The sequence below is a fragment of the Camarhynchus parvulus genome, chromosome 2, assembly GCF_901933205.1.
Source record: "Camarhynchus parvulus chromosome 2, STF_HiC, whole genome shotgun sequence".
In the NCBI taxonomy this organism is placed as follows: domain Eukaryota; kingdom Metazoa; phylum Chordata; class Aves; order Passeriformes; family Thraupidae; genus Camarhynchus; species Camarhynchus parvulus.
This window is the reverse complement of record NC_044572.1, coordinates 52,405,483-52,420,835: the sequence shown is the minus strand read 5'-3', so window position 1 is coordinate 52,420,835 and position 15,353 is coordinate 52,405,483. Positions and strand designations below refer to the sequence as shown.

At 37.1% G+C, this 15,353-nt stretch overlaps 1 protein-coding gene across 2 annotated transcripts in view; it reads right to left on the bottom strand.

The window, feature by feature from the left end:
- POU6F2 (POU class 6 homeobox 2) overlaps nucleotides 1-15,353 on the bottom strand; it is a 308,976-nt gene that overhangs the window by 12,160 nt on the left and 281,463 nt on the right. For both annotated transcript variants that reach the window (XM_030971869.1, XM_030971870.1), the window contains exons 7-8: nucleotides 12,034-12,240; nucleotides 290-458 (exon numbers count right to left, since the gene is read on the bottom strand). In XM_030971869.1, the coding sequence (XP_030827729.1) occupies nucleotides 290-458; nucleotides 12,034-12,240 (376 nt within the window). The remainder of the gene's footprint in view (nucleotides 1-289; nucleotides 459-12,033; nucleotides 12,241-15,353) is intronic.

The window sequence follows — 15,353 nt, the reverse complement described above, 5'->3', positions numbered from 1 at the left end:
AGACATAAACTACATTTCAGTTGTAACAATTGTCCTCATGAGTCAATTAATTGTTGCTACCATTTTTATGACCATTTTCAATGCTGATTAAATTTCTCAAGGCATGTCTACCTTAAGCCCCATCTGTGATAACACTTAGTAATTCTCACTGGTGAGAGTCAGCTATTTTGCAATATACAATCTACTATATTAAAAAAAAAAACAAAAGGAGGGAAAGCAGATTGGAAACTCAACAGCGAGGAGAACAAACAGAAGGGATAATTCAGGAGAGCCAGGGAGCAATACTTACTGCTGACTAACTGGCCAACACTCAAAGCTGAAGAGGAGGAGGATGAGGAGGAAGAAGAGGAAGCCTGACGCACTGGGCTTTGAGACATAGATGCTTGACTGTGAGCCAAATGCAGGAGATTGGATTGTGAAGCTGCTTGTCCCACTTGCATCTGGGAAGGCTGATGGAGCTACATGTTAAAATGTAAAAATAGGTATTTAGAAAGCGAAGCAATAATAGGAAACTTGCAATGCACCACCTCACCCATCTACTTCTGGGGAACAAATCACATAGGAGTATTAAACACCATGGGCTTTATTCAAGTGACAATGTTGCAGGAGAAATCTGAGCTGCTTAGAATATTGTCTAATTAGAAGGTAAATACTTTTTTTTGTAATGGGTGATAAGAGACCTATGACATTACAGAAGGATTCTGATTTATTAAATACATATCCTTACCTGTTTTCTGACTCATGAAACCAAACTTTTATTCCCTACATGGATTCTCATAGAAATCAGGATTGTTTCACAGAGGTCCTTTCATATTGCAGGACCAGGGCCAAGAAGAATGGAAATGGAGAAAAGAATATAAACTGAGCAAAAATCCCTTTCCAACAGGACTCAGTGATTTGTTTTATGACATCATAGCTGGCAAACAAACAAAAATCATGGGAACAGATAAGTTGTCTTTGACTAAAACACACACAAAAATTTCTGAGCTCTATCCACATCAAGACTGTATCCAGTATGACACATGTGAAAAGTCTAGTAAGGATGGTAGATGCAAATGATACATGAATTGACTTTCTAAATTTTTTAAACAAATATTACAAAAGTGTAGTCTTTGCTTGTTTACCAGGGGAATGGAAAGAACCATCAATCCATTCTGCCTATAATATGCTTTCATGTGGCATTGAAATCTAGGAACATTCTCTGGTACTGATTTTCACATAAAACTCTCAGAAAATTCAAAGGGCAGTCTCTCTACAAAATAAAGGCACACAATGGACTTTACAGTTTTGAATTGAATTCTAGTAGTCCAGTACAGGCTTTTCACAGCTTAAGAATACTGTAATACAGGTCTGATACACTCTAGTGACTACTGCTTATTATACCTTTATTTTATGTTATTCTTGATATTGATCAAAAAAAGATCATAAAAATATTCTAAAAAGGCTTCACTTCACTGCAGCTGTTATCTGCATTTTCTACAAGGGAAAAGATAAAGGCCTATGTGGCCTTGCTTGAAGTCAGTAATTAAAATCTATTTCTTGAATGCTAAGGAGTATGAGGATTTCTCTTTGATATCTAACTGAAAAAATGACTTTAGAAAAGGAGATACATTCATTAGTAACACTCAAATAATATGTATTATCCTTCGAGCACGTATAGAAATGTCTGATGCTAAGTAGACAACAAATTGTATAAAACTGTAGATAAAGGTATCTGTTCACATTCAAGGTGACACTTTCTGTGGAATATATATGAACAATTTTAATGACAATATTCCTGTTAGAGTCTGTTAAGAATGGAAAAACTTCAATCTCTTTTTCTACCTTCTACATCTAATAATATAACAGAAAATGAAGGAAGAAACTTTGATTTAACCTTTAATAAATATTAAAGTTATATAATTAAGTATAATTATTTTATACTTATAATTTATATAATTAAGTCTAATTATTTATCTGGACAGTTTTAGTGTATTCTGCCTTCCTTGTGGATTAATAAAAAAGGTATTTTGTTATATGTAGGATTTTTTTTTTCTCAAGTACATTAACAAAATATAACTGGAACTTTATCAAGGGGATAACAGTTGAGAAGCTGATTTCAGACTCATGCAAGGAATGTGCATCTTAAAAAAATTCTCTAACAGCTGGATTTTATCCACAGGGAATTCCCAACTCAGACAGTACTTTTATAATATCTTCTCTTAGGGAAACATACCACTCTAAGGGCTGGCTTCTTTTGAACACTGAAGAAGTGGACTGCCTGCCCATGCATTATATCCACATCACATCCAGACTGCAGCTTTCAGAAACAGGCAGGTGTTTGGTGTCTGGGTCTGCTGTCTGAGGGAATCTCGGGCAAAACTAAAGATTTCAGCTCAGGCAAGGGAAGATAAGCACTGTATTTAGATGAGTTAGATGCTTTCACACTATGTGGAACAGTCTAAGAGATGTTAGTGCTTATCTGTGAGGATGCAAGAACAAATGCAGCAGCTATCTTTAAAGAGAAAGATCTGCAAAATTATAGTCCAGTCAACTAAATTTCAACCACAGTAAACTACTGAAGAAAATAATCAAACAATTTGTAAGCACTCGCAAGAAAACAAGGTAGCGACAGACAACTTGGATTGCAGAAACAAACTGTGTCAAACCAATCTGATCTCCCTCTAAGACAGGGTAATTGGCCTTGTGGACCAGGAAAAAGCAGTAGGTGGTTTGACTTTATCAAGCATCTTGATACTCCCTCATGTGACATTCCTTATAATCTAAGGAAGCATAGTTTAGGTGAAATTGCTGCAGAATGAATGACAAAATATTTGGAAAGCAAAACTGAGGATGAAGCATATGTGGAAAAAAATAGGCATGCATGATGCTTCACAGAAGTCTATCCTCATTCAACACTACTCAATGTTTTCTTAATGATCTGGATGACGGAACAGAGAACACCTTTACTAAGTTTACATGCTGATGACATGCTGGGAGGAAATTTTGACAGGCTGGATTAAAAGATTAGGAAGCAAAATGTTTCTGTGCTTTGAACATATTGGCTGCAAATCTGTGGTGTTGCAAAAGTGAAGTAAAGGCAGTTCCCATACCAAGACATGTTAGTTGGAGTGATGTCTGCAGTGCATGTGAAATATGTCTTTTCTACTGAGGCCTGGAAAGACCTCTGCAGAGGAGGATGCCATGTCCACAGCTAGGTGCTAGACTGCATTAAAATCTAGACCAATTAGAGTTAAATAATTAGAATGGCTAAAGGCCTGGGAGTTAATTGAGGCTTATGAAGGCAACTGTAATGAACTGGTCATGTTTAATCTAAAGGAGGGAAGACCAAGTGGGATATGGTGCCTGCTTCGAATATAGGCATAGCTAATGAAAAGAGGACATAATTATTCTGTCCTTTATTCATTTTATAATGGGCCTAGTTATCTGGAAGGTTCAAATTAGATGTTGGAAAAAGTTATCTAAAGTGGCAGTGAAACACTGGCATAGATTACTGGTGGAATCTGTGGGTTTCTGTGATAGTAGTTAGGACCAAATTAACTAAAAACTGGAATAGTTACTCCAGGTTGGACTGGATAATCTCTTGAACCTTGATCTTCCACCCATAATTTTTTTATTATTCTACACCATTTCCCATCAGTATTTCTCAGGGAGAAAGCAAATCCAACATTTTCCAGCTATGTTACAACATAGTCACTGAACAGTTCAACTACTGAGCATTTCCACAGTGAAACTGAAGCCTCCAGGAAGCTCTAGAATGAGAGGGTACTCTGCATTTTTCAGCTCCGCATGAAAGGCATGCACAAAGTCAGAGTCACTATGTAGCACGTGCATAATATGATGGTTGAGTCTAGAAAGTGTTTGAGTCTCTGCACATGTTTTGTACTATGCATATATTTTTTAAGTAACTGGAATACCCAGAAGCTTGGCAACTTTCTTGTTGAAGGTTCAGAAATATTTAAACAAATATAAGAAATTCTCATAATTTAGCTGGGCATAAAGGAATATGGCTAGTGAAGTCTGGATTCACAGTAACCTTAAGTAAGGTAACAGCAGTATATAAGGGATATTTAGAAGTTGGATTCTAACACACTGCTTGTGAGGGAGAAGTGAGCAATGGGGTTGAACAGGCTGAAGAATCACCTTAAGTCCTGACCAAAGACTGAGGGAGGATTCCATCTTTAACTCCCTACATAATTTCCAGCATACTCTCTGCTTTACAGCAGATGATGTTAAGCTGTAAATGTCCTGCTTAAAAAACAATGATTGTTATCTATGGCACAAAATAGCATTAAAATACTCTCTATTTTCATCCAGTATAATTTCCACTCCAGAAACAGCCTTAAGGAGAGACAATGATTAGATTATGAATTAGATTCTAGATGACAGAATCAATTTGTACTTGCAATAGCAGACTTTTCTCAATTTTGGACATGGATGTATGATATGAATTATATTTATGACTGTTCTGCATTTTCCATCCAAAGATAGAAGGAGGCACAGAAATTACAGAAACAATTGCTGTAAGTGCCTTTCTTTGTAAGTGGATATAGGAGATATGCCAGAATGATGACTGTATGGAACTGTGATCAGTATCTGGCATGAACATGTGTATGCACACTACAGCTAGTAGGATGAAGTGAATATGAGAAGGGAAAAGTGCATCATAATACTTTATAAGAATAAACTGAAAACTGCAAAGGGCCTTATTTGTATTTCTTTTATACAAGCTTTACCTCTGTATTTATGAGTCAATACTAACTTCACCATTGAAAGCAATATGTAAAGAATTAGTTAGGTCTGTAAGACTGAATTTTGTTCTTAAATTATGTAGGATATCCCTATGCTTGGGATGGTTGACTGGAGTTCTGTGTTAAAGGCCTTATGAGATCAGGGATGTTGTTCTCTGCCTCCAGAAAGCTGCATAAAAGTGAGAGGGTAACAAGGTATTTAGAATAAAATAAGGAAAGATAAAGAAACTAAGTGGAAATCTAGAAAAAATTCGATGGAATATTGCCCTGTATCATAACAGAGTTGCTACTTGGTTTTATGGAGAGTCTGGACAAACAGCAAGGGTGAAATATGGACTTAATGGGAAGCAGAAGAAAATAATGAACTTAAATTGCAGTAAGGAAAGCTAGGGTCAGGCATCAAGAAGACATTTAGAGCACTAAGTAGAGGCGCCTAGATTGCCTAGGGATGTCAGGGAACCTCCATCACCAAAGATTTTAAAGAACAAGCTAGACAGACATCTGTCAAGAATGATATAGGGACAACTGATCCTGCCTAGTGGGAGGAGACAAACTACATGGCCTCTTCAGGTCCTTTCCAATGCTATTTTTCTATGATTCATGAAAAGGAAATCCAAGAGATAAGGAAACACAACAAATTAGAGAAGACACAGGTGAAACAGACAAGTATTAGAAGAAGGGCAGAAGAGATGAAACTAAAAGGAGTGGTACAAAAGCAAGAAACGCATCTTAAGTAACCCCCTTTATGTTAAAGATTTTCAATTTTTTCTGATGTCAGTTAGTTCAGCCTGGGAAATATGGACATTAGCTCTTGTAAAGACTAAAGTCCATGAAAGGTGTGAAAAATAAGTATCTTGATATAAAAAAGACATTCCAAACACTTCAAAATTGCATGATAATGCCTTATAGTAGTAGTAGTAGTTTAAGTGTTTCATGCTTCTATTTTCTTGCAAATGGAGTCCTCTGCTCTGTATACATTTCCTAAAAAACATTTGATTTTGAGAAAATAACGGCATGCTGAGGACACTTCATGATTCAAGAGCACAATGGCAGATGAAGTCTGTTTTTAAACCTACTCATACTGCATGAGCAGGCATGGGATTCAAAGGTGTTTCCTTAAATCTTCTAGCAATTGGAAAGAGCAAGTTAATACACATATCCCCATCCTTCATGCCAAATCCTTTCACAGTCAACTGTGCCAGAGTATGTTACAAATACTATACCCCCACACCCTAATTTAGGTTACTCAAATAAATTCAAGTAACTGCATATATGAAACTGAATACGAAAGATACTTGATACCTAATAAGCATCCTCTCTCCCAGTATAGTACAATATAGTATAGTACATATAGTATAAAAGGTGTTTGTACACACTGCTTAGACTGACAGAATAGCTACATTTGGAAACTAATATAGAAAACATCCTTAGGTTCACACTGGCTGTGTACATACTCCACCGAAAATGAAGACTGTTGTGGACATAACTGGGGGCAGGACTTTGACACCATCTGCTGAAGTTCTTTCAAAGCCTTTCTGTTGAATCACAGCTACTTTCAAAGCACACTGTAACTGAAAGTCTTCCAAATTGTTAAATGAGTTTGGGAATACAGCTGGACTTGTGTATAAGATTTAATTTTATATGCAAATCAGGTGCATAAATAATTTTTTTACCCCTATCAGGAAGGATATAATGTCAATGTAACAACAATATTATTGACAATACATTAATCACTAATTATAAATTACTTATCACTTAATAACGTTAATTAATAATGTAAATATTACAATAGTATTATAATAAATGTTTTAAATGTGCAAGTCCATAATTCAAAGGTAACCCTCATTTTCCTACAGTGAACAGCACTGCATGCTTTCTGCGCCTCAGTTGCTTAGAATGACAGCTAATGTAGTGACATCATTCCCAATGGTTTGGTGCAGTTATATCAACTGTTTTTGAGATATCCTTCTCCTACAAGTGCTGATGCCACAAAGAAAACTGGTCAGGAAAAGATGGAAGCTACAAGTCAATGTCATGCCATGGCATGGAAAGTCTGATGTAGTCCCTTGTAGTAGTAAGTAGTCTAGTAATCTTGACTTTCAAAATTCTAGCAATTTATCCATAGATGAAATAGAATTTTGCAATGATGATGGTAAAGGAAAAGAGAAAGAAGTGAGAAAAATTGTCACCCTCATCACTGAAAGTCATATAAGAAGCAAAAGAAAAACAAAGTTGGATTGAGACAACACAGTTTAGTGACTATATTGAAACAGAGAAAAAAGAGTGCATTTCTCATAAAACAAGACAGCATCAAAGCTATAGGAGCATTGCAGAGAGGAAATGATTGAGAGCTGGTTAGATTTAAACGGGAGAGAATAACAAGGGATTGCATGGAGTTGTGATAACAGGATGGTAGGGTGTTTGTAGCAGGTTGAAACTGCAGAAAGGGAACATCTAACGTGAAATTTGGCAAGCAGATGTACAAGAATCAGCACAGACCCATCTGAGAGACATCTATGTCTTTTCAACAGTTAATCTGGAGCATGATAGCCAATGACAACAAAAATGGGGAACTGAAAGTGTAGGAAAATACTACCTACTAGCTCATTTTACTGTATTAGAATTGGCAGAAGCCTAAAGCTGGTTGTGCTGTAAGACACAATGAAGTATGAAAAATTCTGTCAGGCATTGTAGATACAAAAAGATTGAGGACAAGTGGGACTACAGTCCTGATTTAATGAATCTAGTATGTAGAAAGAAAGAGCCAAGCAAAAGTGAGATGGGAACCCACATTATGTGGTACACCAGAGAACAACAGAGTGTCCAGAAGTTGCTTCTGTATGGGAAAGAAAATAGCTATGAAAACACCAATTATTAGGAAAGCTGTTTAGAAAATTCATAAACAAGAATGTGTTTGAACCCCAGTGATCATTAGCAGCTGGGTTTTTCTCAGACAATTTTGCTCACCATTGAATTATTTGAAAATCCTCAAATAGCTACCCTAGCCCTCTCTCATGTCAATGGTAACAATGGATATGTTAAGATACCTATTAGAGATCCAACCTATCCAAAAACTTTTCTATTTTGGTATCTTGAGTTTTCCACTGGACATGCATATGTCTCCTTTTCTATGTCTATGCAGGAAATCCAGTTAACTAGCTTACACCAGATACCTAACTCCTTATGACTAAGTTAAGCAAGGTGCACACTTTCCTAAATTTTATAAGATGGCAGTTCATGGTTCAAGTTCAGCTGTGCTGGTGTTGAGGTTGTGTTGTTAGTGATATGAAAGAACACCTTGAAACACATTTCTCAAATCTGATAATGAATGACAATGCAAACAAATTTTTACAACAAATTCATCTTTTCTCATAAACAATGCACCTTTAGCCAGGCAACCTATATTTCGGCAAAATTCCTCTTGAGAAGCATGGAGGAAGTGCAGAAGTTAAACTTACAAGGTAGTCTTCTATTATGGGACACGGAGAGCTTATAAAGCAAGAAACATAAAATTAGAGAATTTTGTTATTTCTTTTTCAAGAAAGAAGACTACAAGTAGAAAACAATGGATTTACACCAAATTTTTGAAATATTTTAGCAGCTAGCAAGGAAATATGGTGAAGAATGGTAAAGTGGCATCTGCAGGAAGAACACATGAATTTCTTCAGTTGGTACAGAATACCATGAAAAACTTACACATCCTGTTTGGAGCATGCCAGTGGAGCATTTTGACAGGTAGTGGATCAGTGCAAAGTGATTCACATCAAAAGGAACCATTTTAGTGATACACATGAAAATAATCAGGGAAGCAAAGATATATAACAATGGATACATTTGCTTATTAAGTAAAACTGTTCCATGAACAAAGATAGAAAAAAGCAGGATGTTAAGCTGTACTGAGATAACGAAAGAAAATAATGCTGAAAATAATGTCATGTTATGTAAAACAGGGAAGCATCCTCCCTGTGACCATGGTATTCAGTTCTGATCAAAAAATCTTGAAGAGCGTGGAAATGGCTAAGAAAAATTATTAAAGGCAAAAACCCCCTTGTTTATGAACAGAGATAAAAAGGATACTGAATAAAACAGGAGTGCAAACAACTGCCTGCTTTCGAAAGCCGTTGCAATTTCCAGGAGAATTCTTGGTGCTCCTTAGATTAGCAAAATGTTGGAAAATAGTAAAATATCTGAAGTTTTACCTACTTGTAATTTGAAGAGGAACAATAGCTACTGTGGGTAGTTTAAAGAACATAAATCAAACCCATCTATTTATACCTAAATACAGGAAGAACAGGACTACATCAGACTTGCTTGAGTACACTGATAAGCAACCTATTTACAGTGCAGAAAAAGAAGCACTGCTTTACACTGCACGTAAGTATTCTATGAACTCATTTCCATTAGGAGACATTCTGGTTTTGGTCTGTCAAGTCTGAAAAAGTTGTATGAATAAATAACACATATAGTCTACCTAAGTAAAGCTGACTAACAATATCTGAGGCATTTAAGTCTTCAGTCATCAGGGAAAAAGTAAGTACTAGCATGCATTACTTAGCAACTGGAACAGTTTACAAAGGTTCAATTATCGTGACTCAGCTAACAAGCTGCAGCTCAGTATCATTGCTCTTTCCTCCTTCAGTACTTAAGATTCCAAGGAAGTGACAAGTTGAAAGCTAAACTAGGACTATCTGTTACTGGAACATTTTTAGTACATTATTTATTTCCTGCATTTATTTCTTCAAGACATGCTAAAAACTTTCCCCAAACTTGTGTTGTAATCTTTCCCCCTGCTGGAGCTTCCTTCATCTAGTTAGAAGACACCAAACACTGTGTGACACCATTTTCAAAAATATTTTGAATTCCTGCTGAGCCCTCTGATTTGAAGCACTCACTCAGTGCTTCAAATATCAAAAATATCATTTGAAAATGATATTTTAAACCTTATGACTTAATATGCTATCATTAGCCAAACACTACAGTCAGTCTAAATCTCTACCCAGGCAAAAAAATAAACCCAGGATCTCCTTAAACTCCTTAAACTATTCACTTTCCAAGTGATACAACAGTTTGTATAGTACCAGCTCAATTGTTTTTCACTGTCCATCAGCATTATTTCTATGAGGAATCTAGCTCTCATGCATCTTTTGTGCTCCCACTGAAATTCATGACAAAATTTTCTCTGACTTCTTTCAGTAAAACCAGAAGAGCCAGTAGAGGGAGCACAAATACATTGAAATAATTTTCTGTGGTTCCTATAAAAACAATAACCTAAACCGATATATTTTTTCATATAGTATTTGCAGTACATTTTTTTCCCTTCCTGATCAACAATACTGTCTTGATTAAACTTCAAGAGCTGATTCAAGGTTAGGAGAATGTGTTGTTTGGTGGCCCTTCTTGCAACCCCTGGCACCTCAGGACTCCATGTGAGAAAGAGGCAGGGACTGAACCCTGTGAAAATAGTATTGGCAAAATAATGTTTTCTACCTCCATAGCACTGCTGGGCAGATCAGCTTAATGGGGATCATCTTTGGCTCTGGGACATAATCTGTTCTCTGCAGACTGATATTTCTGCCAGCTGATCCCTGCACATGAGCACACAGATTGGACAAATAGGTACAGTACAGCATGATGTGGCTAAACAGTGCTCTCTGCTCTGCACCCCTGCTCATTCTGGAAGTTTCAGCTTCAAGAGTTCATCCCTTTAGGTGAGCCCAGTGCCAAGAGCTGTGCAGAAAATGTTACACCTCTGTATCCTCTCTGCCCACTGACACTACTGGCAGACATTGCCTGGAAGAAGTTACTTTGCTGCAGGACTCAGAAGGTGAGTTGCCCTGCATGTGAGAATGTCTCAGGCAACAATACACGTCCTTTATACTCCTATTTACACCTACATTTCATGAGTTTCAAATGGGATCTCAGGATTGCTATGATTTTTGAGTGCTTCCCCCATAACAGAGTAAAAGATCTAATCCCTTCAGGGGACTGACTCAAAATAACCCATCCCACACATCCCCAGGAAACCAAATGTGAACTGCTGTTCACATTTGGTTTCCATATTTGCTGTTCCATATTTCATTGTCAGGCTTTCCCGTGGTGGAGAGCATGGAGCCTGCCCTCAGATCCATTCAGTTTTGTTTGAAACTGTGTATATGCAACCATTGCAAAAGCATTTGTCAGTAGTGCAAGTACACTCCCCTTAAAGAAAATAGAGTTAGATAAATGATAAGTGCTTTGAAAAATGCCCATGCTACATACTACAGAGGATAGGATGGGGAAAAAGCAGGTAACCAATGGGATGTGAAATGTTTTCAGAACAAACAAAAAGTGACATTAGAGATCCATAGGTTCTCTACTTCTAAATTTGAAAAAAAAAAAGAAAAGAATAAATCATCAGTTTGGAATTCAGGTGGCCTGGGGTACTCAGCAGCATACAAGAAGCTGCTCCCTGTGCCTGGAGGTGTCAGCAGGAACGGCAAACAAGCACGACCAGCAGTAGGAATGCTAAGTGGAATATTTAAGTGAAGGACATTTTTGTAAGTACCTCTTTGGTAATCACATTTTATGTGTTTTCTGTCCTCAATTTCCCCTCTTTCTGAGATAAAAGATAGGACTACAATTCCTTGCTCTACAGATGTAGGCAAAACTAATGGATTTGACTCTAGAGTGCTATAAGTAGAGCTACAGAAGTGTTTTTGGACCTCAGTGTGGTCACTGGATGCATCCTTAAGTCTGTCAACTACCTGCAACCTTACACTGAGTAATAATTTCTACAGAATACTTTCTGTCTATGCAATTATACATAACTATATCTGATTTTCCAGTGAGGAAATCTAATAAGATTTTATATTTTCCCTTTTTTTGCCTGCATGTTCCAAATAACTTCAAGCCCCAGTCTACTAGGTGACCACTAACTAAGGAACTGAACCTTATAGGCCAGATGGGCCAGATGGATCTCCTCTGTCTCATATTCCTACTGCATTTTCATTGCAGAAAACATCTCAGTTGGTCCTATACTGACCTTGAAAAGAAAAGAATAAATAGATAATTCTTGAATGTATAAATAAATTACTAGTAATTACTAGTAAATTACTAATAATAGGACATTATTAATTACTACATATACAGTATACAGTAATACACTATGCAGGACAGAATTCATTTTTTTAATTAAAAATGGTAAAGAAGTGGGGGTTTTTAGAGAGGCCATGAGAGTGCCAATGAGGAGCAGAAAATTTCAGTGTGTCTGCTTTGATAATCATTCAGGCTACAGACAATTTACCTGCTGGCCTGGTTTGAGCGGCGATAGTGTTATTCCCTGGGTATTGATCACTGGGAGTATCTGGTTGCCGATGACAGTGGCGATGATCTGACCCTGGGCATTGGTCAATAACTGTGGAGTTATCGGCTGCACCTGAAGTCCCTGAGCTCCACCTGCCGCCTGGCTGGATGGGACTGGATTAGGCATCAGTGGGATTGTTCCAATAATCTGGAAGAAACAACACAGGGAGAATGCACGCATGCCACATATACTTGCCACACGTAATTCCATATATTCTTCATGTTGAATCAAACTTAGGTGATAAAAGCACAGGGAGACTGGTAAGACAGGCTGAGGGTGGGAAACAGCCATTCCTTCACTGGGGTGATGAGGACTTTCCAATTCATTTGTCACATCACATATCATCTGTACATTTTACCACTGTCCACTGTCACCTGCAGCAAACCTGCTGTGACTTAAGAGTGTTTAAAACAAATTGTGGGCCACACTCTGGGCCTTGGATTATGGTTTCTTTCCACTATTAATTTTAACACAGAGTGAGATAGATAAAAGTATCAGTCTTTTTGTCTTGCTTTCTATGTCATCCATATAATGGATTGCTAGTGGGGCTTAATGTAATTTTACTTGATTTTCTGATACCTGGCACTCTAGATGACCACCTTTTACTCACATGTGATCTCAGGAAGACACAAAGGGATACTGGTACCTTTCACAGCATGCCTTATTAAGATACGTTCATAAAAATGCAGCTGCTTTTGGATGACAGCTATGAAGTACAACACAACAGGAGGGCTGATGTAAGATAAAATATATTAGCTAACATTTCTGGGGCAAGTAGCTGCAGAAAGAGACACTTGTGACATCTCAGACTTGAGAATACAGTGATTTCCTAAAATGTGAATGTGCCTGTAAAACTAATATTAGGATGAGATGTCAAACAGATGTTGTAAGAAAGCTTGTCAGTCAATAAGCTGCTAGGCTGGAAAAAGTTATGCTGTTGCAAGATTCTTTTTACAGGTATTAGAGAATCTGAAATGAACTTCTGATGAAACTTGGGCCTAAACCCAAACTTTTTCTTTTTTTTTTCCAAACAGCAACCTACAAAGCTGGAGTCATAGGATTGTTGCAACAGGAAAAATTAAAAAAAAAGCATATCACATCTCTATTTCCTTCAACTTCTCCTCTCTCTTCATCATAGCCTCGCTATGATGAAGCCTCGAAGACACCTACTCCATCATAAGACTTCCAGTCTGCGCTTTACAGAAAACTTGCTTCTTCCTCTTTATCCTCAGCATTCACCACACTATGTTGTCCATTTTGACTCCCACTAGTGCAATTTCATGTTTTTCCTCGGTGGAGATAGAAATATTGTAGTTTTCCACAGTCTGTCTGCTGGTTCTCATTCCACTTGGGGGCTTAGTTATCTTTTTAGATCTCTTTGTTTCTGACAAATTTTATAGAAATTAATCAGCTGATTCACAAACTGTTAAGTAAGATGGAGAGCTGAATAGATGGAAAGAGATGTATACATAGCACTAGACACAGAGAAGCTTTCTTATGAAAATAGGCTGAAGTATTCCTAATGAAACTCAAAAGCAAGTTTATTCCCCAAACAAATATATAAAACAAAACATATAACATTCCTATTGATTTCAACAATTAATTTATATATTATATCAATGGAACCCATCCAATACAGTGTAAAATTAGGTCTAAAATAACTGTTTAGTGAAAACTTCAGTTAGCTTTTTGGGCAGACCACTAAGTTGCTTTATGAGAGTGCAAAAGTAAACATCACTGAATCTCTTGCTGTGGATATAAAATGAATACAGGTGTGAAATGCATGGTAAAGAGTAACAAAGATATGTGAAGACCTCTGCCTACTGAAATCACCAGAGGTGACATACAACAACCCCAAAAAATCCATTCTTAAAAAAGCACCATGCAAAGATATCCAAGTAATTCAGGCATAGCTGGAGGGACAGGTGGCTGTCATCACGCTCTCCCATTATTAGGCTAAGATATGACTCCACTGAGTGACAGGATCCTAATGAGTGACTGTTCCTTCAGCAGTCACACCCAGTGATGTGCCTCTAGGTAGGCTCAACCATGAAGTACCAGGTGACAACCTACACTGACTCCTGGAGCAAGAAGAGTGCACTGTTGGCTATGGCAGCTCAGGAAACAAGCAGTAGTTGTCATCAATTTACCAAACTTGCCCAGTTGGAAGGCCTTAGGATGGGAAGCCCAGAAAACCATAAAGTAAAGCAGGGCAGCTCTACTGTGGGAAAACCTAATAAAATGGCAAGCCCAGCTGCTAAGCTGTATTGTAAGAGCTGCATATATCAAGACTGTTCAAAAGACTGTAAAGATACAATTTAAGTTCTTAATGCATTGCTAAAAGGTAGACAGATCAATAAAGATTATTACCCCCATTTTATGGAGCATGAAAGTGAAGCACAGTGAAGCATATTCAGAGTTAGCCTTCTAAGCTGAAATTTCCTGAGTTTCTCTTTTCAGATCACAATGCTTTTATTTATTTTATTTTATTTTATTTTATTTTATTTTATTTTATTTTATTTTATTTTATTTTATTTTATTTTATTTTATTTTATTTTATTTTATTTTAATGGCCCTAGCTGAATGGCAACTGCTTTCCTGTTCATGTGAGAAGATGGTTATTCACTGAGGGGAGAGGCATTTATTTACACCATTATCAGATTTCAAATTGTTTTCTAAAATCAGACTTTCAGCATGAATGAAATACAACTGCAGTGCAGTGCAACACATAAATATCTCCCAGTTTTTGTGACCTAACCTGAGTAACAAATACATTCTTTCACTTTTAATATAATCTCACTAAACACAAGAAATAATCCTTCTTAATTTTATCAGCAGAGATATATCAAAGGCCTCCCCTTTCTTTGCCATGTCTGTCAAGGACGCAACCTTGGACTGTCATTACTCCAATGTAACTTTAACTATCAAGGTCCTAATCCCAGCAAAGCAAAAGATGCTGTGTTGGTGTTATCAGTAATAGAAATGTTTGCATTCACATTTAAAATGCATTTCTTGGACTACAGTTGGACATTTCATAGAATGACAATGCTGAAGTGGACAGTTTGTAAGGTCAGAAGCAGAAGGCTATCTATATGTATTAATGTGTGTCACACACCATACTGTACGTGGCGTGCTGTCCATGCACACAGACAGAAATGGAGCAGGAAAAACACAGATGGAAGAGGTGTTTCAGAAGGGCAAACGAGCAAATGTCCTCAGGGGTGTTACCATAGGACCCAAGGGTAAATCTTAATTGAAAA